The sequence below is a fragment of the Neofelis nebulosa genome, chromosome 4 (assembly GCF_028018385.1).
Source record: "Neofelis nebulosa isolate mNeoNeb1 chromosome 4, mNeoNeb1.pri, whole genome shotgun sequence".
Taxonomy (NCBI): domain Eukaryota; kingdom Metazoa; phylum Chordata; class Mammalia; order Carnivora; family Felidae; genus Neofelis; species Neofelis nebulosa.
The window spans coordinates 47,850,757-47,878,405 of NC_080785.1; the positions used below are offsets into that span (position 1 = coordinate 47,850,757).

The 27,649-nt window shown below is 37.6% G+C and overlaps 1 protein-coding gene and 1 long non-coding RNA gene across 6 annotated transcripts in view; one reads left to right on the forward strand and one right to left on the reverse strand.

Moving 5' to 3' along the window:
- The window catches only part of ZNRF2 (zinc and ring finger 2), a 144,495-nt gene that overhangs the window by 29,891 nt on the left and 86,955 nt on the right, over positions 1 to 27,649 (reverse strand). For 4 of the 5 annotated variants that reach the window (XR_009260347.1, XR_009260348.1, XR_009260346.1 and 1 more), the window contains exons 4-5: positions 22,764 to 22,843; positions 19,262 to 19,524 (exon numbers count right to left, since the gene is read on the reverse strand). Coding sequence is in view for 1 of the 5 variants with exons in the window: in XM_058724708.1 (XP_058580691.1) it covers positions 22,786 to 22,843 (58 nt within the window). In the remaining 4 variants the exon portion in view is untranslated. Of the gene's footprint in view, positions 1 to 14,306; positions 19,525 to 22,763; positions 22,844 to 27,649 lie in introns of those variants that run through there. The other variant, XM_058724708.1, reaches the window with a different exon arrangement.
- On the forward strand, positions 12,335 to 26,133 carry LOC131509188 (uncharacterized). Its single transcript, XR_009260350.1, has 3 exons — positions 12,335 to 12,523; positions 24,909 to 24,993; positions 25,103 to 26,133. It is a non-coding gene; the product is annotated as an uncharacterized LOC131509188 (long non-coding RNA).

Genomic DNA, 27,649 nt, shown 5'->3' on the forward strand with positions numbered 1-27,649 from the left:
CCTGGCAGTTCCTATTTTTTCCTTTCTTCCTTCTTTCTTAAATCCAACATTTTATTATTATGTTTAGTCACTCATCACCAGAAACTGAAGTCCAAAAATGTTTTTATTAAGTAACGGGTGTATACGGTAAAAATTCAAATCTTACAGAAGCGTACAAGAAAAAAGCCTCCTCACTGCCCCCACGCACCTGACGCTAGCCCCACCCAAACCTACTCCTTAGAAGTCCTAATACTCTGGGTTTTAGTCTGGGTTTAGTTCTTCTGATAGTCACAACCTCCAACTCTCCAATGAAGATCCTTCTCTCTCTGCTTCTTGGTTCATGAACTCCGGTGTAAAAAGATAATAGCCCTTACACTAGATTTGCCTCCTTGTCACACCTCCAGTATGTTAGTCTTATTATTTAGCCTTCTGAGAGCCCACTACATGCCAGGTGGTGTTGTAGACCCATGCATGCGATAGTGAACAAAACTCATGGACTAACCTGACTTCACAGCACTTCGATTCTAGAAGGACAAAGAGCGACAATAAACAAACACAAAATCTGTCGGACAGGTATTCTAGAAAAAGAATAAAAAGCAGGGTAAGGAAAATAGGGAATATGGGGGCAAGGGCAGATCAGTGAGCTTGGCCTTTCTAACTTCTCTACAAACTTCCGGAGCCAGGAATCCTGATAGTCATCCTTGCAATTTCAAGTTCAGTCACCTACCACTGGTTTGCTCTTGGGCAAATCACTTAACCTCAAGTTTCCTCATCTATGAATGAGGATGAAAATACCTTCCTGATAGGGTTGTTGTAAGGATCGAGATAATTGTGCTGAGCACAATGGCTGGCACTCAGTGAATGCACCAAAATACGACTTATCACTTTAATTAGCACAATGACACAACACAAAACCCTGAAAAAAGAACAATCAAAAGGCCTATGTGAACAGCTTAGTTTTATTTTTATCATTATTAGGTGTGGTCACTATGCCCCAGCATGACTGCAGTTTTATTTTATATTGAATTCTATTCCTCTATTGCCTTGTGATTTCTAGTTTCAGAGATACTGGTGGATAACTTTCACATGTTTTTTAATGTTTTTTATTTTTATTTTTTTAATGTTTACTTTTGAGACAGAGCATGAGCGAGGGAGGGGCAGAGAGAGAAGACGACACACAGTCTGAAGCAGGCTCCAGGCTCTGAACTGTCAGCACAGAGTCCGACATGGGGCTCGAACCCAGGAACCATGAGATCATGTCCTGAGAAAGTCTGACGCTTAACTGACTGAGCCACCCAGGCACCCCGTTTATTTATTTTTGAGCGACAGAGCATAAGCAGGGGGAGAAGCAGAGAGAGAGGGAGACAGAGAATCTGAAGCAGGCTCCAGGCTCTGAGCTGTCAGCACAGAGCCCCAATGGCTTGAACCCACAAACTATGAGATCATGACCTGAGCCGAAGTCAGACGCTTAAACGACTGAACCACACAGGCACCCCTCTTTCATATGTTTCAACAAAAGTTGACACATCCAAAAATTACCACAAGGATATACTTTAAATCACAGTCACTGTCAAATACTTATGGAGTGGCTACTATGCACCAGAATCAGCTCTAGGTTCTGGGGATACAGCAATGAACAAAACAGAAAAGATCCCTGCTTTTATGGAATCCGCATTCCAATGGGAGAGACAATGAGCAAACAAACACGATGAGATCAGATAGTACTAAGTGCTATGAAGAAAATTACGGAAGAGGAGTGTGTTCTTCATGACATGATCAGGGATTGTACTTTATGAAGACAGGGTAGTCAGAGACAGCCTATCTGAGGAAGTGACGTTTATGCAAAGATCAGAACATTGAGAAGAGTGTAAATATTATATACAAAAAAACTGTTATCTCACCATTATTTTGTATTCCAGCATCAACTGGCACAATGAGACTTTAAAAGCTTAAGTAGATGCTTCTGCAAAAAATAATGCAAAAATCCACCTACTAAGACACTTATTACTCAAACATATTGTGCCAAACAAAAAGCTCTATAATTTTTTTAAAGTTGCATTTTAAGAGATGGATTAAATATTTAGCTATATTTAGAAAGGAAATTATATATAAAAGCACCAGGAGAAAATACAAGCAAATACTTATATAAACTTAAGATGGGTAAAATCCCTTTATTTAAAACAAAATTTTAATGTTTATTTTTGAGAGGAGAGACACACAGCATGAGTGGGGGAGGGGCAGAGAGAGAGACAGAGAGACAGACGGACAGACAGAATCTGAAGCAGGTTCCAGGCTCTGAGCTGTCAGCACAGAGCCCAATTTGGGGCTCCGACTCATGAACTACAAGGATCACGACCTAGGGCGAAGTTGGATGCTTAACTGAGAAACCCAGGCGCCCCCTTTTTTAAAAAAAAATTTTAATGTTTATTTTTGAGAGAGAGACAGAGCACGAGCTGGGGAGGGTGGATGAGTAAAATCCTTTTAAACATGACCACGAAAGTCAAAAACATAAAAGGGGGCACCGGGTGGCTCTGTTGGTTAAATGTCAGACTTTGGCTCAGGTCACAATCTCATGGTTTGTGGGCTCAAGTCCCGCATCGGGCTCTGCACCAACAGTGTGGAGCCTGCTTGGGATTCTCTCTCTCTCTCCCTCTCTCCCTCTCTCTCTCCGCCCCTCCCCTACTCTTTCTCAAAATAAGTAAATAAACAACAACAAAATAAACAAAGGCCAAAATTAATAAATGTGACTATTTTAAAAATGTTGAACAGAAGGAAAGCAAAACAACCCTAAGAAAAAATACTACCATAAATTAGATTCAAAGTGAAATGAAAAGCTAATAAACACATTTGTAATGTATATTAAAAAACTAATAGTCTTAACACTTAAAAATATCTTAAACCACTAAGGGAAAAAAACCCAAAACAACCAGCAATAGTCATAAACAAATAATTTGCAAGGAAACACAAATGGCCAGTACACTAATGAAAAGATGTTTAACTACAGTCATAATGAAAGAAATGCAATGAAAACTGAGTTTGTGCTTATCAGAATAGCAGAGGTGGAAACACAGCAATAAAATTCAGTTTTGCTCAAAGTACAGAGAAACTTGAATTCCCATGTCCTGTTAAGAGTGTAACATAGAAACAGCTTAAAATTTTAACAATAAAAGTGTAAAGGAAATCATAAATATCCTAATAGTACTATATCATCAATATTGTGAAGATTTGTACTTAATGACAAAAGTATTTATGATATACTGTTGAACGTGCCCGAAAGAGAGCATGTTTGGTGTGACATTACATATGTTAAATTAGGTTTATACAGATTGGTAAGTGGGTGTATAGTCACCAAAGACTAATGGTGATTATCTATACACAATGGGATTTGAAGTAATATTACTTTTTCTTTGTGTAAGTACTTACATATTTACTTTTGGAGCTGTCCCAAAGAAGGAATTTTAGAAAGCTATACTAACTGGACAGTTAGCTAACAATTCACATATTTACCAGCAATCATCAATATGCTTTTTGAGTTTTCACCCTGCCACACAAGGAAAAGGGCAGTGGGTGTAAAGATCTCCCAAGCCAAGATTATGGTCAACTCTAATAAGGGAAAAATGCCCAGTCGAGAGCTTTCCTATCATTTGTATGATGGCATCATTTCCTTGTATGCAAAAATGTTAAAGCTGCCTAATATTTTACAAACTGGCATTACCTAATCTTTAGTTCAAGTGACAAGAAAAACTTCCACTTCTAAGCCAAGAACACTTGCCTGTTCTAAAACATATTACAAAAATACAGTTATCAAGATTATAGTTTGGTACTGACATAAGGATAGACATAGATCAATGGAATAAAATTAAGAGTTGTGAAACAAACCCATACATTTATCTTCAATTGAATTTCGACAAGGGAGGCAAGATAGTTCAATGGGGTGAAGAATAATGGTCTTTTCAACAAATGGTGTTGGAACAACAACATCCACATGTAAAAGAATGAAGTTGGACTGTTACACCTCATATTATACACAAAATCAATTCCAAATGGATCAAAGACCTAATGTAAGGGCTAAAATTATGAAACTCTTAGAAGAAAACTTTTATATCAGCGTAAATCTTTGTAATTTTGGATTAGGCAATGGTTTCTTAGATGCCACCTAAAACACGAGCAGCCAAAGACAAAAATTTAGATAAACTGGACTTCATCAAAATTAAAAACTTTTGTGCTTGCAAAGGTCACTACCAAAAAAAAAAAGTCAAAGACAATGCACAGAACGGGAGAAAATATTTGCAAGTCATATCTGACAAAAGTCTAGAATCAAGAACATATTAAAAAAATTCTTAAAACGCAGTAATAACAAGACAAATAATTTTAAAGTGGGGAAAGACTCTGAACAGGCGTTTCTCCAAAGATCCACAAATGGCCAATAAGCAAATGAAAAGACACCGAACATAATTAGTCATGGAAATGCAAATCAAAGCCACGAGATATCACTTCATAGCCACTAGGTTAGCTATGTTAAAAAAGATGGACAAATACCAGTGTCAGTGAGGATGTGGAGAAATTAAAACCTTTACATATTTGTGGTGGGAATGTAAAATGATGAAACCACTTTGGAAAAAGTTTGGCAGTTTTCACAAAGTTAAACACAAAGCTGCCATACATATGACCCAACAATTCTACTATTGGGTATATGCCCACGGTAACTGAAGACATGTTCACAAAAAGATGTGTGCTCAAATAAAGGCTCATAGCAGCAGCATTCAGGATAGCCAGAAAGTGGAAACCACCCAAATATCCATCAAGAAAATGTGATGTATCCATACAATACTATTTAGGTATCTAAAAAAATTAAGCACTGATACCTATTACAGCATGGATAAACCTTGAGAATATTGCACTAAGTGAAAGAAACCAGACACAATAGGACACGTATCGTATTATTCCATTTAACGAAGTGTCCAGAATACGCAGATTTAAAGAGAGACAAGTAGAATAGTGATTACCAAGAGAAAGGCGATGGGGAGGGAGGGAAGAATGGAGCATGACTACTGATGGGCAGGGATTTCTCTTTGGACTGCTGTATATGTTCCCAAATTAAACAACGGTGACCTTGTGAATATTCTAAAAGCACTGAATTGTACCTTTCAAAATGGTGGATTTTATAGTATGTAAATAGTCTCAACTATAAAGTTTTTACATGGGGCGGGGAGGGCTGCTGGGTGGCTCAGCTGGTTAAGTGTCTGACTCTTGATTTCAGCTCAGGTCATGATCTCATGGTTTGTGGGTCTGAGCCCCACAATGGGCTCCATGTTAACAGCATGGAACCTGTTTGGGATTCTCTCTCTCCCTCTCACCCTGCCCCTCCCCCACTCTCTCAAAATAAACTTTCAGAAAAAAAAAAAAAAAAGAAAAAAAATCTTATAAGGGCACCTGGGTGGCTCAGTTGGTTAAGTGCCCAACTCTTAATTTCAGCTCAGGTCATGATCCCAGGGTTGTAAGATGGAGCCCCGCATGAAGCACGATGCTCAGTGAAAAGCCTGCTTAAGATTCTCTCTCTCCCTCTTCCTCTGCTCCTCCCCTGCTCATGCTCTCTCTCAAAAAAAAAAACCCAAAAAACCGAAAACAAAACAAACACATAAAACATAAAAATTTTTTTACAAAGAATGATGGCAAACTTCTTGCCTGAAGCTACTGTATGACAGAAGATAATGGGTGAGTATCTTTAAAGTACTAAAAGACAATAAAAAGAAAAAAAAAATGATGATCTAGAATTCTAGGCCCAGAAAAAGTTGGTTTCAAAACTGAAAACAATGCTTTCAAAACTTTTATAAATACACAGTAATCAAGATAATGTAATATATATAGGTCGATGGAACAAAAATGAGCCCAGAAACGGACCCGCACATATAACGCTTTTTGATTTTCAACAAAGATACCAAGTTAATTCAATGGTCATTAGAACAAACAATCTGGAACAAACTGGAGAGTCATATGGATAACCATGAACATCAATATATACCTTCACACAATATACACAAAAATTGACTTGAGTTGTATCACAGATCCAAATGTAAGAGTGACAGAGAAAATCTCTGTCACTTTGTATTTGGCAAAAATTTCTCAAACAGGACTAAAAGCATAAACAGGAAAACAAAAAAATAATAAACTAGACTTCAGCAAAATTTAAAACTTTTGCTCTTTCAAAACCACTGTTAAGAAATTGAAAAGGCAAGCCATAGACCGAAGGTATTTGCAAATCATACGTCTGATAAAATATTTGCATGCAGAGCGTATAATAAAGAACTCTTACAACCCAATTTAAAAATAAGGAGCCCCATGAGACTTTGGGAATAACTGGGAAACGAGTATGGCACATTTTCTCCCCAGAAAGCAGTGAAAAACACTGAGAAAACTGTTGAAATAATGATTTTAGAACTTTGGAAAATGACCAAAGGCATGCAACAAACAGAAACATTTACTCCAGAAGACCTACCGATCCTTAGTAAAAAACAGTGTGAATCTGGCATTTTAGCCCAGAGCAGTTTCCCTGCCCTTCTGCCCCACACATAACCCCCCCACAGCCTCCCAAGTTCTGGGGCGTTATAGTTCCACCGGAGAGGGGCAGGCTGTGAGAACCTGCAGCCTCCTTGCTGGAGCGGGGGCTCAACTGCTTTTGGAGCAAAATGTGGGAAAAACTCACGGTCAGAGGTATTGCTGGCAACATCAATGCTAGTGGCAGACAGGGAAGGCCAACATGGTAGCTGGCCTGAGGTTAAGATATTGATGGCAGCAAGCAACAGATAAGCAGAACCGTGGAAATTTAACACAGTGATCTGGAGATAAGAGTAAGCCTCCACCATATCCCAGGATGGGAAGATATGTACGAATGCATGCATATAACCTAGCAATACTCCTTCTAGGTACTTACCCAAGACAAATGAAAAACATGCCCACACAAAGACTTGAAGGTGAATGTTCATAGTGGCATCATTCATAATAGCCAAAAAAGTGGAAACAATCCAAATTTCCATCAGCTGGTGAATGAACCAAGTGGTATATCCATACAACAGAATACTGTTCAGCAAAAATAAGAATTACTAACACATCATTTGCAACGACATGGATAGAGCTAGAGGGTATAATGCTAAGTGAAATAAGTTGGTCAGAGAAAGACAAATACCATGGGATTTCACTCATATGTGGAATTCAAGAAACAACACAAAAAGCAAAGGGGAAAAGCAGTGGGGCGGGGGGGGGGGGGGGGGGCGGGAGAAAGAGAGAGAGGCAAACCAAGAAACAGACTCTTAACTGTTGAGAACTGATGGTTACCAGAAGGGAGGTAGGTGGGCAGATGGGTGAAACAGGCGATGAGGATTAAGGAGAACATCTGATGTGATGTGCAGCAGGGATATATGCAAGTGTCGAATCACTACATTGTACACTTGAAACTAATGTTACACTGTATGTTAACCAACTAGAATTTAAATAAAAACTTAAAATTACTAACACACGCTAGACACGGAGGAACCTGAGAACACATTAAATGACTGGATTCTGTGGCATGTAAATTATACCTCAGCCAAACTGTTAAAAGTAATGGGATAAAGATCTGATTAGACCTTTCGCCAAAGAAAATACACAGGAGCAACAAGTGTTAAGCTGGGAATGTTATTAGTGGTTACGTAAATTCAAATTAAATCGTGAGATACCACTATGCATCCACTAGAGTGGCCAAAATTCAAAACACTGACAGTATCAAATGTTGGCAATAATGTAGGGGAAACCATATACGGTACTCGTGAGAATGTAAAATGGTACAGCCACTTTGGAAAACTGTTTGGCAGTTATCTTAGAAACGGAAACAAATATTTACCTTGTGACGCCGTTATTCCATTCCTATTTATTCAAGATAAATGAAATCACATGGTGCCATCAAGATTTAGAGATCAATGTTCACAGTCCCTTCATTCATAACAGCCCAAACTAGAAATAGCCGAGGTGTCCACCCATGGGTTGGTGGATGACGAACTGTGGAGTATATTCATACAATGAATGTAGTATGAGTGAATGTACTATATTCATACAATACTCAGCAATAAAAAGGAACCGACTCAAGCAGTAACGCTGATGCCTTTCACAGATACGCTGAGCAACACAAGCCTTACACAAATAATGTTTTCATTTACTCTACAGCGACACAGCGGATCAACGGCTGCCTAGGGGCTGAGGGTGCATGGGTGGGAACAAGGTGTAAAGGGGCCTGTGGTACCTTCTGAGGGGTGATGGAAATGTTCTCTATCCTGGCTATGGTGACAGCACAGGTGTATGTATGTGTCCAAGCCCATCAGACCGGACACTTACAAAGAGTGTTTTGTTGTACGTAAACTATCACTTACTGGAGTTGCTTTTAAAAGGCCGTGAAGAAAAAAATCTGATTAGGAATAAATAGATCCCCACTCTTATTGAGAAAACAGGCCTCTAAAACACCAGAAATGCGCTAACTCATCTGTCTGGCTGTCTCCACTGCAATCCTAGTGTGCTTAGTACTTTCATCTGTTTTCACCTGTTTTAGCAGCACTGACACGGCCCAGGGTCTGGCACAAGCGTAAAACTGTGAACAGATGCACAGATAAAGTATTTCCCAGTGACTTTAATAATCGTACTCCTTGAGAGATAGGACAACAAATGCTTATTCAAGAACGAGGTTTCACACAGCTGTGTTATTTACATACTTGCTATGTCACGCCTGATCACCAGCTTTTGCTAAAACTACGGAACCATAAGCTCCCTAAGGGCAGAAACTCGCTTTTCCCCGTCAATGTACATGTGGTGTCTCACACAGTATCTTGCATCTATCAAGTGTTCAAAAAACACAGGCTAAGTGAACGAACCAACACTTCGCTCACCCCGCATTCCAGTTCAAGCAACTGCCACATATTCTTCAGGCCGAGAAGACTTCAAGATTATCAACAGAACTCTAAGAACGAAAATCAGACTACAGCTACTCACATGCTCACATGCAGTGACCTACAGGCGCTCTCTAGTGATCGATGTCAGCGCAGCAGAACGCGATTTCTGAACTGTTAACTGCCACATTTTTCATGCCTTGCATTTCTGGTTGTTTATGGCAACTTAGTGAATCACTGGGAGCTGCTGCTTCAGGAGGGAGAGACGATAAGCGTAAGACAAAGGCATCAAGGCTCAATTTTGATGTCCAAGTTTTTTTAATGCCAAGGGAAGAAAGAGGAACCTAAAAGGTAACTTTTGATTTGTCAGAGCCACATTCTGGAGGCAGAAAGGGCTTTTAGCAATTTGCCAACTTGGGTGCGCAACATAAAAGAAATCATCGAGGACCTCAGCCTGGCTCCATCAGGCAGTTTATTCTACGAACCAGGGAGATGGGAAGAATGGGCAATGATAGAGGATAGTTTTCTCACTCAAAAAGAGCCAAAAGTTTGATCAAGTCTCTTTCCTAGGAGAACCGGAGGTAACATAGCTAGATCTTGGCTGTAGAGGTCTACGACAGGCCTGGCACTTTCCTCTCCAATGGCTGACACTCTGGGGAATTATGAGAAAACCCTAAAGTTGTACGCTGGCTGTGCAACAGGATCACACCACAACCGTTAACTTAGCATCTCTGGCGTGGGGTCAGGCCTTATTATTCATTTTTATTCATTTTTGAGAGGGAGGAAGGAGACAATCCCAAGCAGGCTCCCCACTATCAATGTAAAGTCCAACGTGGGGCTCAACCTCGCAAATCACGAGATCATGACCTGAGCTGAAATCAAGAGTCAGACACTTAGTCAACAGAGCCACCCAGGCACCCCAAGGCCTTAATAATTTTTTTGAAAGAACGGTCCTCCCTTCCTACCTCCTGAGTTGATCTAATGTTCAGCCAAGTGTTAAGGGTTACCGACGTACGGGGATCCCGCAGCTGAAGAGGGCAGTACCTGTCTGCCACGGTACAGCCACCCTCATGAGTAAACTCCCTGGCAATTCCACCACGGACTCCTTTTCACAGGGCGCTTGAGCACAGAATTCCCCACACAAACCAGGGAGCACCTTGCTGAAGACAGCTCAGACTTCACTACTGGTAACTCTCAAAGCTAGATTTTGAAGAGTCTGTTCTGTGAATGAGTGTCTGGTGGACAAGTTCTGCAGTTTAAGCATGGATGTGATACAAAGTTAACTACCGCCAGAAGGCCTGAAACTCATGCAACTGTCCCTGCAGAGCTCAACACAGGGGACAAGTCGGACTGGAGCTATTCATCAGCACTGCTCACAATTCCCGTGGGCCATCACAAACCCACCAGCTCAGATATTCGGAGCTTGTGTGTTCTTACCCAAACACTGTAGTCATAACAAAAGCTAGTGGCATCTGGGAAAGCAAACAGAGGTTCCTTAGACTTTCAACCTTTTCAAGGTATTTCCAGCCTCTTTCACTGAAAAAATTAGGAAACTCTGACTCCATTTAGTAATGACATAGGACCAGCTCTGCTCATGCAGTCCTTAATTAACTTTCTGAGACCCAGGTCTTTACCAAGTTGGATTTATAAGACCTTTAAAAACATTTAGGTGAGGATAGATTGGAATGGAAAACCAAACTCCCAGGCTCATATAAGACCTATCAGCCACTGGTCACATAAGGCTGGTGAGCACTTAAATGCCGCTATTTCCGAGTACAGATATGGTATAAAATATACATCAGATTTCAAAGACTGAAAAATATCTAAAATCTCACTGATAATTTCTATACTGATTACATGCTAAAATGACAATAGTTTGGATATTTAAATACCCTAAGGCCTTTAGCCTTCACAACGTTTGAGCTCCAAAAATGATGAACTATATACTATTTGACTTCCTTGATGGATATCCTCCGAATATTTGGATAATGAATATCCTTAACATTTACAGACTTGATAACATTTCAACATTTCAGTTATAAACGAGCTACTTTATTTTTTTATTTAAAAAAAATTTTTTTTAAACGTTTATTCATTTTTGAGACAGAGAGAGACAGAGCATTAATGGGGGAAGGTCAGAGAGCGAGGGAGACACAGAATCTGAAACAGGCTCCAGGCTCTGAGCGGTCAGCACAGAGCCCGACACAGGGCTCGAACTCACGGACCGCGAGATCATGACCTGAGCCGAAGTCGGACACCCAATGGACTGAGCCACCCAGGTGCCCGTAAACGAGCTACTTTAACACGTTATGACAGTTATTTGACATTTTTCTGAAATACAAATTTACATTGTTAATGCTAAACAGTTTTGTTTTCAGTTATCCAGACACTAAATTATCAAGCCAGTCAGAAAGGCTTTAAGTCTTTCATTTTAAATGTTCACTTATTTTTGAGACAGAGAGAGTGCACAAGCAGGGGAGGGGCAGAGAGAGAGGGAGGGAGGGAGGAAAGGATCCAAAGTGGGCTCTGTGCTGACAGCAGAGAGCCTGACCTCATCAACGGTGAGATCATGACCTAAGCTAAAGTTGGTGGCTTAACCGACTGAGCTACCCAGGCACCCGAAGGATTTAAGTCTTAAACTGACTTTGTTGTATTTTTTGGTCAAGTACTTTTTTTTTTTTTTTTTAATTTTTTTTTTTCAACGTTTATTTATTTTTGGGACAGAGAGAGACAGAGCATGAACGGGGGAGGGACAGAGAGAGAGGGAAACACAGAATCGGAAACAGGCTCCAGGCTCTGAGCCATCAGCCCAGAGCCTGACGCGGGGCTCGAACTCACGGACCGTGAGATCGTGACCTGGCTGAAGTCGGACGCTTAACCGACTGCGCCACCCAGGCGCCCCTGGTCAAGTACTTTTTAATGCTGATAAAATAATGAACATTGAATTCATGAATTCATGGAAAAGAACCAGAGAAATAAGGCACTATATGGCGGAATGGTCTTATAATTACAGCATCAGTATGATATTGCAGAAAAATTATTTTCATTTTATGTGAGAAATCAAATCTTAAATCATGCAGTAATACTTATGTTTTTTATTTTTTTTATTTCTTACATTTTAGGACAACTCCCTCTAAGGTGTTAAGTTTCTACTATTCTCACAGATCTTGCTTTGTAGGAATTCCTGGTCTAGGAAGTTCCAAGTTATCTACAGGTGTATCTTTGAACCAATTTGGAGAAACCTGTGAAAGTCTGGTGTTCCTACAGATATGTTGTATTAGATTAGGGAATCTGTGGGGGAGTCCTTGACCTAATATAATACAAGGATGCCCCAAGGTTTCTGCTGCTTCTCCAGGAAGTAAATATAAGCTTATCAGTCATCTTTCTCTGTCTGCTAAACAAAGATAATCATAGTGCACCCACGGGCAACCCAGAGCCTTCCAGGAACCAATAAGCCTCTTCTGGAATACTCTACTTCCAACAATAGCTTACTTCTGTTGTGAATGTCTGAGAAGACTGGCATAATGAAAAGAGTTTGGGACAAATGAACCAGAGAGAAAACCTCATGAATGCTTCAGAATGCGTTTCAGCACTTCACTAGACAAAGCTGGGAAAGCATGGCCCTATTCCAACAGGTATTGGATGTTAAGGGGGAATATGGGGGTGGGGGGAGTTGCTGGGAGAAGGCCCAACTCAACCGACCTAGAAGTCATTGCACTAGAAAAGTGTACCTTACTTATCGCATGAACTTACTGCCCTTTCTAACAGTGTTGGCAACATTTGTATCTAGAGCACTCCTAAACCTTCTCTCTTTCTCGCTTTCTCACAACTTGCCAACTGTCTGGCTTCTCTCTCAAGGCTCTGCCTCCTATTTCAGATCTAATTTATGTTAGAGTCGGTAATCTTTCTCTCTGGTTCTCCAGGGAGTATTTCTGGCATAATCAGCTTTCCCCAAGTGGAAATTTCTGTCCTTAAGAGTCAACCCTCCAAGCTGTGGCAAAAGGACAGAAGGGAGTTGTCCTGGTCTTGTCCTTCATCCTCACATCTAAATGACTACTCGAGTGGAGTTCATTTTGCTCTCAAAACTTGTAAGTGCCTCCATCTTTCTTTTTCCTATTGTCACTCCTTTGGTTTTGTCCCTCATTATCTTGCTTGAACTGCTATAAATTTTCCAACAAAGTCTCTCTGCCTGTAGTTTTATTCTTCTGTATGGGTAAATTGGTCTTTTTCCTGTTTAAAACCCTTGAATTGTAGTCTGGGACGTATATCCCTTCGTGATTTGCCACCTGCTTGCCTCTCTAGACATAGCAACTCTCCAAGAATGTCCTGCTTGTGTGTGCTATGCTTTCTGCCTTAGGCTTACTTCCCACTCCACAAGTCCTTTTATCCATACCCCCTGGAGCTATGTATGATCTATTTGTTCTTAAAGACTTAATCATTCTCTTGCCTGGTCTCATGACCTATGGTCTAATGACCATATGCATCTTGTGTATAAGTCTATAATAACAATTATTACAACTTATTATAGGTTTGCTCACTTATTTGCTTCACCCACTAAAGTTTAATTAAGGTCTCAGAGGCTAGCTATCTTGGATTTCTGTATTCTTGGTCCATAACAGTCCATAAAACCAAGTCTGCTTAATACATACTTGCTGAAAAGAGTCAATCTTTAAGCAAGAACAGAATCTACAATGCCCTCTATTATATACAGAGGTTTCTTAAATGTGTCAGCTAAAGGTTTAAGACATTACTTCTACACCTCGTGACTGAAGAGAATGACAAAAGTTATTTATTTATAGATAAGCACAAATATTTTTATCATCTTTAACCACCACTAACATCATGAAGTGCTTGCTGTGTGTCTGTTGCATATGTGCACCTTCCCAATTAACCCTCACAACAACCTGGAGGTAGGCAGTAGTTTTGTTTTTTTGGTTTTTTTTTTTTTACCTCTTTTTATAGGCAAAGGCAAGGCACAGAGGAGTTAAGCATCTCGCCCAATGTCACAAAGATGGCAAAACTGGGCAGTCTGGCCCCAGAACCCATGTTCTTAACCACTCTGCTACAAAGCTCAATACCTCTTACACATCATGAAACCTGTACTTCAAAAGATCAATTACTCCTTTTTCAAAAACATGATGGAATGTTACTAAATACAGTCTAAATTTTTAAAGTTATGATTACACATTGACAGACCACCCCACCCCAAAACTTAATAGCTCTACTACAATCATATTTCAATTAAAAAACTTACAAATAGGTTTCACAGTAGAAATTTCAAAGTACATTTTTACTCCTGGTTAAGGTAATGAAGACCTCTTTCTTTGTTCATTACCATTACGTAATTTCTCAAGCTATTGTAGATTTTTAACTTAATGGGTATACAAAAATAGATAAAGAAACTGTGACAACAGTTAATTCATGGTAACCTTTCAGCAATCAGGTAATTCTCAGTTTTATTATAATGTACTGTCAACTTCTAGGCATTACAGTGGATATGACAAATTTCCTTGAAAGCATTCTCTTATGTTATACTTCTAAATAACAGGATAATTTGGCAAGATCATTCGGAAGTTTTATTTATTAAAATATCAATCATGAATTGTTCCATTTTAGTTTAGAACATACTAATACAAGTTGTTCCTAATACATTTTCTAGATTTCTTCTGATGGATGCTTTTGATGCCTTATTTAACAGGAAAATACTTTCTACTAGAGGAAATTAAGAGGTATTACAGAAGAGTTGTTGAAACCATGAACAAACCAATGGAAATAAATACTATTACTGTGATGTTCTTTAAAAAAAAAAAAAAAAGACACTCATATAATCATTGGAAAGAAATAAAATGAAATGGACTTCTGTAATAAAGACCAATATCATCATCAAATTCCAAAATATCTCTTGATCTCCCTACAGGGTCTGTTAACCGTATTCTATGCACACACGTGCTCAAAATGCTAATGACTAATAACATAACCTTTTCAAGATGCTAGCACCAGGGTCACTGGTAACAGGGCACAGGCAGAACTGTAAGTTTATAAACATAAACCATCAGTCAATCTCAGCATATCAAATCAAAAGGGAAGGCATGAGAATTTAATAATAGGAGAAATCAGTCACTTCTGATTCTAAGACTTGCAGTCCTGACAGCGGCCTCACAGTCCAGGGCAGAGCTAGGAGGCACAATGCTGGTTAATCAAATACTGCAATCTTACTTTGAAATTTTTCATTTCTGAGATGTGAGTTTATGCCATACTGCTCTTTGCTTCCCTATAAACAACTAACAATTTATCTTATTGTTAGCTGTTGGTCTAAAATTAATGATGGCTTAAGCTTAACATCTGAAAATACACCAACTCCCCTTAGTCATACTGCATTTTCAGCTAAAACTTAATATGAATATATCTGGTTTTCTTCAATGCCTTTAGTTCTTTCCAGAGAATCAGCTGAACTTCAAAGACCAGGTATTTCCCATTCAATTCAGGAATTCTGTGATGGAAAAAGAACATTCAGTTTCCCAGCTTCAACACAGCATTCCCATAATATGGCACTCAAAGTACTGCCTGAGTAAATTATTACCAAAAGTTTTACCTATTCAGCTGTTCATGAATAAGAATCACTACTAGGAGTATACCAAGTAGCAATTTCCTCTAAACAAAACAAAACAAAACAAAACAAGTAGCAATTTAGTATCAGAATGAAAAGGTCTGGATACAGAGGAATAGAACAGTAAAACATAATTTAACTATTGTCATTCACAATATAGTAAAGAAAAAAATCAGAAGTTACGCACTTCAAAAAAGGGGGGGAGTGATGGGGTCAAAGATAAAAGTATCAGCATGCTAAATTTTTTTTTTTTTTTTAACTTAGAAAATACCTGTACAAGAACAAGGGACATTTCACATTTAACACACTGTCAATATGCATTGAGTTCACCTCAGGATAAATCAAACTGCAAGAAAATGGCCCAAATGAACTAGAAGATTTCCGGCAGCTCACAGACTGTACTCACAATTAATAAGCAACATTTACCTCTATGAAGTCTTACAAAGTTCATCTGATTTATATGGAAACTCCTCTGTGAAAAAATAGGATGATTTGGATATTATCAATGCATAAAAGGGATGTCAATCAGATGGTAAATTCAATTATTCTTGAATTTTTAAAGAGTTTCATGCTTTGCTCAAATGTAGCTTACTTTTAGGAAATTTCTCTTCTTCAGCTCTCCAAGTTAGTGAATAAGATTAGGTAATATTTACATTTAATTTACTGTCTTTTCATTTAAAGACATTTCTCTTAGTCTTGCTATAGTATGTTAATTTAAATAATTGCCCTTAAACTTCACTATACCCAAATTGGGAAGGTAAAATAAACTTTGAAAAGGAATCTGCCATTTTCACTAATAATTTGTTAACCTGAAATCTTTTCAAAATACATATTGAAAATATGCTGACAGTGATCCTCAGGCATTTCGTTTGGGCTACATTCTAATAAAGTATTTAGTGGTGAGAACAGAAATAACTGTGTTATCACTTAAAAGAAACAGAAGATTTGCACAAAGAAACCAAAACCCATATAGCATGCAAGAGTTAACAATATGGCCTTTTAAATGTTGTTCAGCTACCACAAAAAAAATCGGTTCTAGAATTCATTACTTATATTTCAATCACAAACACTGCTCTTAAAACACGATCTATATCAGATTTATAACCAGATCTGAAAAACATAGATTAAGACTAGGTTTAGCTAATTTCTCTGGCAAAAAGCCCAAAGACAGGATAATTTTACTATCTCTTATACATTCCAGCAATAACAATAACAAAATTCAAAAAGCCAGATCAAAGTAAAACGAGTCAAAATTGGCAATAAACCCATTATGAAGAGTGGCACTAAAGTGAAATTTCAGAACATATTGCTTTCTATTTATGCAAGTGCGATCTCATTTTAAAACGTGTATTTACAAAAATTCTGGAAGGCTATCAATCACCAACTTGATAGCTAGGTTTTCAATCTTTATTTTGTCTCCATAATATTCAGTTGTCAGTAGTTTCAAGCAACATATTTAAATATCTAATGTGATTTTTATATCCTACTTACACTATTCAGTGTCCACATACAGATACACAAATATTGTAAGTGACATTATGTAGAATATCATAATATTTTCCAGAGTAGCAATTTTGACTTTGAATAATAACCAGAGCATCTGGGCATAAAAACATTTTCAATTCCTAAATTCTTCTTTCTGGGGAGTCATTGATGGAGACTGAACCTAAAGTAAAAAATGCTAACCTCTATCAATTTTAACACAAAAGGGCTGCTATAAACAGATTTTAAGTAAGTACTGTTCTAGACAAATATAATAATCAAGGAGCACTTGAACTAACAAACACTGAACTTTCTTCTGCTGTAGCTGCTGCAGCACAGAACCGTAGGTCAGAGGCTGAGCGAGAGAGGCTGATATGGAACAGGACACAGAAGGAAAAGAACTAAAGTCTGTAAAATTAAAAAGTCAATGAGTAAATCACATAACAGAAAATCAACTTCCAGAAGAATATTAATGCGTCGCTACCACAGCTAGAGTTAAGCTGTGCCTTTAAGAACGGAAGACAACAAAACAATTCTTACCGTAACAATATACCAGTAGTAGGAAAAAAATGAATCATTCACAAAATACTCTAAGAGGTCTTTCCCGGGGTGAGCGGGTACATGTGTTATGTGTGGAAGCTTACAAAATTAAAAATGTGAAACAAAATGGATTCATACTAAGATTTCATGGTAACAGAAGAAAACTGAAGGAAAGATTTTCCGTGAGGGAAGAGTATTTCCCATAACTGGTTTAAAAAGCACCTATGAAACAAACCGTGCTGTCAGCCGTCACAATGGAGGTTTGGGACGCTTTTGTCAATGGCAGCATAACAAAAGGCATTTCACAGCATAACTTTAGGGAAAATGTTATCTGGTCTGGAATCACACAGAAAGCAATGAAAAACCCTTTCAATTGTTTCTAAAACACCAATTTTTCTGGGTAGCAGCAGTTGCTCCTGCACGTGCCCTTTCAAAAAATATGAAACAGAAGCAGAATAGGGAAAAATTTTGAGAGTAAGAGTAGCAGCATTAAATAGAAAAGCAAATACTTAAATACGTTAAAGAAAGCCTAAAATAAGGAAACAGTACTGTGCAACTTTCAATTATACCAAGTAAAGTGCACTGCTTAAATGTTCACTGATAACATTTTCCCTGTATGTTGAAAATATGAAATCTACTTATTGGTATCTTTTTAGATTAGAAAAAAAAAAAAAAAGACATTCACTATTGTAGCCTGATAGCTCTCTTCCAGTATTTTGTAACCATTCAGATGTATTTTGTGGGAATATTTATTCACATAGTTTTGCTTAATACATTTCTTTCTACACAAGACTGAATTTAAAAGTCTATTATCTATAACATTTTCAATTACAGTAATAACACATTAATAAATTATAAATTAACAAAATCTTCATATTTGCTTTAAAAAATCATTTATCAAACACTAACTTCCAGATTATCTGGAAAATTAAAGATGCAAATTGCTATAAATCTGGCATCCCAATTAAATTCTGATTTTTAAAAGTATATAAAATGTCCCTCAAGTTATTCCAAGTTCCACTCAAGAAAATTTTACCCTTTTCATAAGTTACTAAGTTTACAACCTGCTAAACATTCTACCCAAATGTGGGAAAACTGTCTGGAGATGCAAAGCACAATGAAATAATTACATGAAAAGAACAAACAAAAATACCCGTTAAAACAAAGTTATTATAGCTGGCAGCACTTAAAATTGGTAATTTGTATTTTTTAAAAAGTTGCATAGCTGCAAGATGATTCATTACTGATTAACTACTGAGCAGTTTTACTTAAGAGGAAATAACACGTGTAATAAATTGCAATTCAATAGACAATCTTAGCCTTAGTTCATTAAAATGTAATTATGTAACTTGATTTACTCTTTGGACTGCATTCTGATAATGTTAAACCTTGAATTTAAAATACTAACATATTTTAGCTCTCCTATGCAGAAGTCTATTTTCTACTCATAGGAGAAAAAATAGAAGAACTTGAGATCATGGTCTACATTCAGAAAATGTTTTACTGCTTGATTTCATTTCTTGGTTTCACATTTAAGACTTTAATTTATAGGAAGTACATTATGTGGTCTTCAGTTTAAGAACAGATGAATACAGAAGCATCATGTAGGGGAAAATAAAGTGACCCCAAACAAGAAAAAAACAAGTCAAACACAACTAGTTGCGCAGCTCTAGAGAACTTAATAAAATCAACTTTTAAATCAGTTAACTTTGGCGTCTGAATACAAAATGTTTATCAGTATTACCTATGTAGATGACTAGTAAGGGAGGTGCAGCATTTTCAAAATCCCTGTGTGTCCTCTATATGCATGTTTGGTACACTGAGTTCTGTGGCAACTGCCCTCTTTTCAGCAGGGTTTCTCCCCGTGTGATTGTCCATCTCTGCGTTACCAAGTCTCACAGAACTCAGATCTCTGGCTGAGTATGCCTGCAGTTTTGTTTTTCTTTTTCCCGAGACAGATCCTCATCTCCTCTCAGTTTTTCAAGCATCTTGAAAACACAAGAAAACCTGTGGGGAAGCAGACACATGAAGTTCAAGCAGTGGTTCGTAATACTAATACAAATCAAAATACAACATCCATTTCCCCAGGAACACTGCTTTAGTTGCTGTAAGTTTTCATACATTTACTTACTATTCTGAAAACTCATGAAATCAACGTTCTGCAAAAGAACAGGTAAAGGACACAGCAGGACCAGTTAAAGCTTAAAACAGTCATGAAAAATATCTACCACATCACAGTCATTTTCCCTCCACAACTAAGACCAGAGTACAGAAAACACACACACACACACACACACACACACACACACACACACACACACACAATACCTATGCATACCTATTAACCTTCCCCCATATAATTAAAATCACCAAATAAAAATGGTAAACAGTTTCCTGACTAATCAAAACCTTAGTCCTGTATCTCTTTTGGGCCATCCATTAAATTCTTATGCTAAAAAATATCAGAAATGTTGCATGTGTTGCCACATTTTTTTTTAATGTCTTAACAAGAAATACTCCTCAAACCCATACATTTAGGGGTTCCTGGATGGTTCAGTTGGATGAATATCCAACTCTTGGTTTCAGCTCAGGTCACGGTCTCATGGTTCATGAGTTCAAGCCCTGTGTCCAGCTCTGCACTAAGCACAGAGCCTGTTTGGGATTCTTGTTCTGCCCTTCTCTCTCTCTCTAGAAACAAATAAACTTAAAAAATACTTAAAAAAAAAAACAAAAAAAACCCCAACAAAACCTGTATGTTTAATCTGGGACAGCAAATGGGATAAGAGGAATTTATCATTTGACAAATAACAGCAGTTAGAGCAGGAGCAAAAATCTAAAAGAATCAAGACATTCCATGTCTATACATTCTTAAAAAGGACTCAAGACCCACAGAGACAGATTCCATTGTTTTCTAAAGTTTCTAAGGCAGCTGTTACCAAACTCAGGTTCTATATACAAAAAGAAAAAAAAAAAACAAAAACAATGAAAAGATAACACCAATACATAGGTAAGGAAACTGAAATGCTGTTTAAGACCAATATGCATAATGACTACGAGATGAGACGCATGTTCCTTATACCCCATAACTCACTGTGACGCTAAAGGAATTTAGCTGATCAGATCATGAAATAACTTTTAAATTTTATTTACTTTTTAGAGTTTATTTATTTTGAAAGAGAGAGAGAGAGAAAGAGAATGTGGGGGGGGGGGGGCAGAGAGAGAGGGAGAGAGAGAATCCCAAGTAGGCTCTGTGCTGTCAGTGCAGAGCCTGATGCGGATTCAATCTCATGAACTATGAGATCATGACCTGAGCTAAAATCAAGAGCTGGTCGCTTAACTGACTGAGCCACCCAGGTGCTCCAAAACTTTTTTATAAAATAAAATTTTTAACCATAAAATTCAACCTCACACAGAAAAGTTTACTGCCTATAGAAGACTAATTTTACCCACAGGTGAAAAATTTAGACATACTACCTTGGTACGTAAAACACTATGATAAAATTTTCATTTTATTAGCATTGGTTTTTAGTACTTCTCTTAAAATGCTGCTACAGTTTAGCTATAGTTTTAGTTTATTGGCCCAGACATAAGGTTACACTGAGGATATTTCAAAGCATCTTCCTCTTCAAAAAACCTTTTCACAGCCAAATAAACACATTTATGCACATATACTCAAAATATCACTCTATCGCCACACTTTCTTTACATGGCCATCTTATCCCAATTCATATTTCAAATGTGTCAAAGTGTGGTCTGAATCAGCTCACAGTAGAAGGTTCAAAAGCTGACAGTCCTCTAGTACCCTACAGTTCACCAAGGCTTTCACATTTCACACCCATACCCTACTGTAATTGTGACAGAGGCCTCAATTAATGTTGCAGTTCTTTCTTTGGTTGCTATGGTGGCTATTAAGTTACCTCAAATCTCCTGTCAATATTCTAATCTGCTACTAAATCATCATCATTAAGAGCAACTTTCTGCTCCAGTTTCCGGTCTTTGGTCTTAACCATTCAGGAAAGACTGTTGTCGACCGCTACCCTTAAACCTCTGAACACAGAGGCTCCAACTCCTGAAATGATTCCAGGATCCGCTAACATGTTATGCCTTGATGTAAAATCCCAATGCTTTATGTCATTTCTCCAAGTCTTCTCGTAAAAGCTTTTCACATATATGAAGATAACATTTAAGTTAACTATTTTTTTCAAAGTCAAATGAACACACTTCACGGAATGTGGAAAAAAGCAATAGTCAAGTGAGGTTATCATTCAATTCACTGAACATTTTTAGATAATGCAGAATAATGAATAAGCTAAATCAGAAGACCAAAACAAATTCTGTATTTGGTTTAAAATTCAATTTTTTTTCTTTTTTCCTCCTACTGTACGGACAGGCACTTTATTATATGCTGAGGATACTAAGGTGAAAGATTGAACTGAATGAATGAATGCATGATGCAACTTTTTGAAGAAAACGCTCCTACCTAATAGCAAAATAGCTAAGAACACAACCTTTGGAGATAATATGCCTAGGTTCAGATCCCAGTTCTACCGAGGAATTAGGCTTGACAGGTCAGGTTTCTTAACCTCTCTTTAACTGTTTCCTCATCTATATGATGGGAATAGCAAGAGTCCTGAGTTCAAAGGGTTGTTCCAACAATTAGATGAATTATTAATAGATGTAAAATGCTTGGAACAATGCCTGGCACATAATGCAACATAAATGCTAATTAATTATTATGATTAGAATTACAATATATTGCATTACCTAAGAATATACTTGTAAAGTGAGGGATAAGAGTACAGAATTTGATTCTGTTTGCTAAATACATGACCTTGGACTATTATGCATATTGCTTCTTAAAGTCATGAAATTAAATACTTAGGCCTTGAGGTTTTCAGGGGTAAAATGGGGTAATGTGTACTAATATGTAGTACATGTATGAAGTAATATATCGACCATAGAGTTCCTGGGCTTAAGCACTAAACTAAAATTAAACAAGCCAATGTATTTTAAAGTACCAAGAATGGGGAAGTTACTCAATGTATGACTCTTTTCAGGAATCAGCAAAGTTGTTTTCTACATATCTTTTCACGTGAGTTTTCTATACAGTAGCCAAACACAATGTCTGGGATACATACACGCACGCACACACACACGCTTCAATAAATGAATAAAAATGGTGGCAGAGAATGTATAACTCAGGTAACAATTAAAAAGCCAATTAGAAAAGAAAAAGGGAGAATTACCTATAAAACAGGAAGCTGATGCTTAGTCTGAAGGGTGCTCCGGGCAAGATCTATTTACTTCAAACCATTCATCTATGCAGCTAGAAAAGAACAAAACCAGAAAAACTGAAACACTTATGCTTATTTATATCATGACAGCTGTAATAAAAAATTCTTACTTCTTGACTTTAATGTATCTTTTCAGGAAAAAAAAATCGGTATTTTAAATGATCATATTTGGCATATCTAAGTAAAAGATAAGGATCTGTTTACTACCTTTTAATTATTTACTTATCTTTTAAGTTTATTGATTTTTTTAAAAGTAATCTCTACACGCAACGTGGGGCTCAAACTCATGATCCGGAGATCAGGAGAGGCATGCTCTTCCGATTGACCCAGCCAGGCGCCCCACATTTTGATTACTCAAAGAAGTTAAGGAAATAATCTTTGCAAAATTATACTATAAAGTACTTTCAAGTTTAAATAGAACCACCATTACACCAAAAGCAAATCTGAAGAACCACTACTTTACCAGTATTCAAAATTAAGTGACAAATCTGGACAGATATTTCTCTCTCCAAAATAGTCATTCATTCACACAAGTATTATTCTGTTCATGCCACCGATCAATGTAATCAAAAGCAGCTTTTAAATTCTAATTCTGGACAATACTGCATCACCTCTCAAATCCTTTATTCAGTGTTTATCCATTTTTCAGAGAGAGAGAGAGAGAGAGAGAGAGAGAGAGAGAGAGAGAGAGAGAGAGAGCGCGCGAGAGCAAGCGTGCGCAAGTGGGGAATGGGCAAAGAGAGGGAGCAGGCTGAAGCAGGCTCCAGGTTCTGGGCTGTCAGCACAGAGCCCGACACGGGGCTCCAACTCGTGAACTGTGAGATCATGACCTGAGCCAAAGTCGGACACTCAACCGACTGAGCCACCCAGGTGCCCCTGAATCACCTTTTAAAAGACTATCTTTATATGTGAGTATTGAATACTTATTTTAATTCTATCCCACCCTACACAATACATACACATACACAAGTAAATATACCATCATCCACTTGGCATTTACAAAGTATTTCATGATTTTATTGGAAGTTAAATACTAGGGTGCATATAATTATCCTCACTGTAGATCTGCATTGTGCAATGCAGTAGCCACAAGCCACATGTGGCTATTTAAATTCATTACAATTAAATAAAAGAAAAATGCAATTCCTCAGTCGTACGACCACATTTCAAGCACTCCAAAGCCACGTGGCTATTTGCCCCTCTATTAGCACAGATACAAAACATTTTCATCACTGCAGAAAGTTCTTTTTCACTGTGATAAATGGTAAAGCCTTCGATAAGGCTAAGTAACTTGCCCAGCAGCTAGGAAGTTACCCAAGCATAATTCAAACTGCTCAACACTCCCACTGATGTGTCAAATTGGCACACGCCACAAAGCTAGATCACTCTCATATCCTGACAGGATAATTTGGTAAGTAAAAATAACGGACAAAACTGAACGGAAAAAAGGTAAAGTATTTCATCCATATGATATTCTTTCAACCACTAATTTCTGTTGCCACTAAGACTCATGCTGTCTAAATAACCTTGCCCCAGTTGGCTTCTGACATGGTTTTCAGCCTGCTTTCTATCCTACTTACTTGGCTCCAGCAGTCCCCTGGTCTACTGGAATACCCCTTTAAATGAAGCACGGAACAAAATACTCCACATGAATTAACAATTCACGGTACCTATGTGATTTAAAATGGGCAATTCTTATTTTACAGCCATGTAATTTCAGCTCATACTGAGAAATTAATCATTTAAAACCCAGGGTCCTTCTCATGTAAATTGCTATCAACCCAGGTTATTTGAAATATTACAATCCCTTCTCCCAACTCCAGCAGGAAACCATTACTCTGAATTTGGTGTTTCTCATTCTTGGACATTTTCTTAACCTATAACTACATAAGTACATATTCCAAAACAACATATAGTATTGTTTCTGTGTTCTAAATTTTATACAAATGCTACTGTCAAGTGTGCTTTTTCTAACTGTGTTTTTCAACCTGAGATTTACAACTGCTAATAAGGCTCTGGTTTTTACATTTTTGTTGTGTAGAATATTCCATGAACATAAGCAAATTGCAGTGTATGTATCCATTCTTTCACTGACAGACTCCCCAAAGGCCTGGTCTCAGGAGTGGAATTACGGAGTTGTAGGATATAGACAGCACAGAGCTCTTACAGAGCTATCCACCAAGTAAGTACACCAACTTGCATCTGGATGTTTACTGGCACTTGGGGCTCTTTTTTTCCCCGAATTGACTGGTAACTTTTGCCAAATTTTCTGTTTTGTCTTTTTCTTATAGGTTTGCAGGAAGTTATCATCCAGATACTTCAGCTATAATATAGTATACACATTTTTGATGGTCCTTGCGGTCTACAAAATCATACACTAAAAGTAACAGGGCTTATGGGAAAAACGTTAAAGGCAGACCACTCAAACAATACAACCTGGTAACCAGAACGAAGATGTGTTTGCTCCAAATAATTAAAATACCACTATAAATACAGGATTTTTTCCCGAAGGTATAAACTTTGACCTAAGAGGACGAAGGAAGGATTAATATGGAGACAAAAGCCCAATGCACAAACTATGAATGAAGCAAGTATTTCCAAAATAAAGCCCATGGTCTAACTGAACTGGGTATAAGAACATTCAGTGGATGGGTATCTTTATAACAGCAGGCACACTTCATATATGGGGGTTTGGTTCCAGACCTCTGCGATAAAGTGAATATCGCAATAAAAAGAGTCAAATAGTTTTTTTTGGTTTCCTAGTGCATATCAAAGTTATGTCCACACTTTACCTTAATTAAAAAATACTTTATTGCTAAAAAAGGCTAACTACCATCTGAGTTTTTAGTGAGTCATAAGCACTGATCACAGATCACCGTAACAAATAATGAAAGTATGAAATGCTCTGAGATTTACCAAAGTGTGACACAGAGACACGAAGTATACAGATGCTGCTGGAAAAATGGTGCCCACAGACTTGCTCCGCAGGGCTGCCACAGACCTTCAATTAGTAAAACAACACAGTATTTGTGAAGCACAATAAAACGAAGTGCAACGAAACACGGTATACCTGCATCGTATTCTCCCACGGCTTGCTTCCACATATGCTTTCATCTGCTTTTATTTGCTGGAGCAAAACACTGATGTGCTGAGAAATACTATGGATGAACCAGTAAGATCATCTCATTATACCGTCACCGTTTCTTCCACTTACCAACTGCAACGCGCTAACTGCATCACAGAAAGTTGCTGAAGGAGAGTACTGTTTCAGATACTGCAACAACTGTTGTTTGTGTATTATAAAAAAACAAAAAAAACCTCAGCCTGAGGTCTAGTTTTCTTTTACTTTTTCACAGTATCATGATGCAAAAAAAGTTTTAAAATGTTAATATGGGCCAAATTTGAGAACCATGAATGAAGCAAGTACTTCAAAAATAAAGCCCGTGGCCTAACTGAACTGGGTGTAAAAACATTCAATGGATGGGTATCCTTATAAGAGCAGGCACACTTCAATTTTGGGGGTTCAGTTCAGATCATTGATCAACTTTTCCTTCAAGTTTTTATAGGGGGGTGGGGGAAGGCTTATATTGTAGCCCCCGAAGAGGCCAAGAACATTTCTCTACATTCTTTCCAACACTTGTACGAGTTTTTTTTTGGTTTCCATAGGCATATGTTCAGTCAATCGGGAATTGATTCCTATTTCAAATATAAAGATTCAACTGTTTTTCTACATCAATAACCAAGTGATCTCAGTACCATTCTTTGAATAGTTCATTCTTTCTCTACTGCTATACCACCACTGCCAAATCAATTTTTTAATTTTTTCATTTACTTAACAAATATTTACATACTATCCATCATGCGCCAGACTTTCTAAAATTTAACTCATTTCAAACCTCAAAACAACTCTATGAAGTTGGTACTGCCGCCTGATTTTATAGATCGAAGGAGGGAAAAACTAAGTAACTTGATCAAGATCACACAGTGAATTAGTGGAGGGGCTGGGATTTGAACCTTGGGAGGAAGGCTTGACTCCCAAGAGTCCAGGCTCTTAACCCCTGTGCTATGCTGTCTCTCATATATGCATGAGTGTTTACGGGCTCTATTCCTATGTCCTTTCCACACATGTCTTAATTAATAGTCTTAAAATGTATCTGCATAGGGGAAGCCCCCCACCCCCCAGCAGTTTTCTTCTTTGTGAATATGACTGTTCTTGCCATGTGGACTCTTTGGTCCGTGTGTATTTTAGAGTCAACTTGTCAAGTTACATGAAAAAACTAGTCGAGATTTGAATGGGATAATATTAACTATATAGATTAATTTGGGATTAAGTGACATCTTTATGACACTGAGTCTTCCTATCCACAAGACAATATACCTCTACATTTTGGATCTTCTAGATCTTTCAGTAAAGTTTTAAAATCCTTATATCTTTTGTAGGATGTATTCTTAACATAGCTTACTGCTACTGTAGTTTCTGTGGGTGTTAATATTATTCTAAAAAGAAAAAAAGCTTTTATTTTTTCTTACTGAGATATCAATGAAACTAACATTCATGTTGAGCTTATATCTGAAAACCCTGGTAAGCTGTTAACAATTTTAACAGTTTATCTAACATCTATTCTTTGCTTTTGTTTTGAAATCATTAATACCCAAGTATAGAACTGTAATGCATTTTTTCTCATTTACTGAGATAATATGGTCTTTCTCCTTTATTAACATAATATGTTGCATATGTAAGTTTTCTAATCTTACAATGTCTTTATATTCCTAGCATAAGTCTAATTTAGTCATGAGGCATTACTTCAGATAGATATTGATGCATTTGGTTTGCTAGT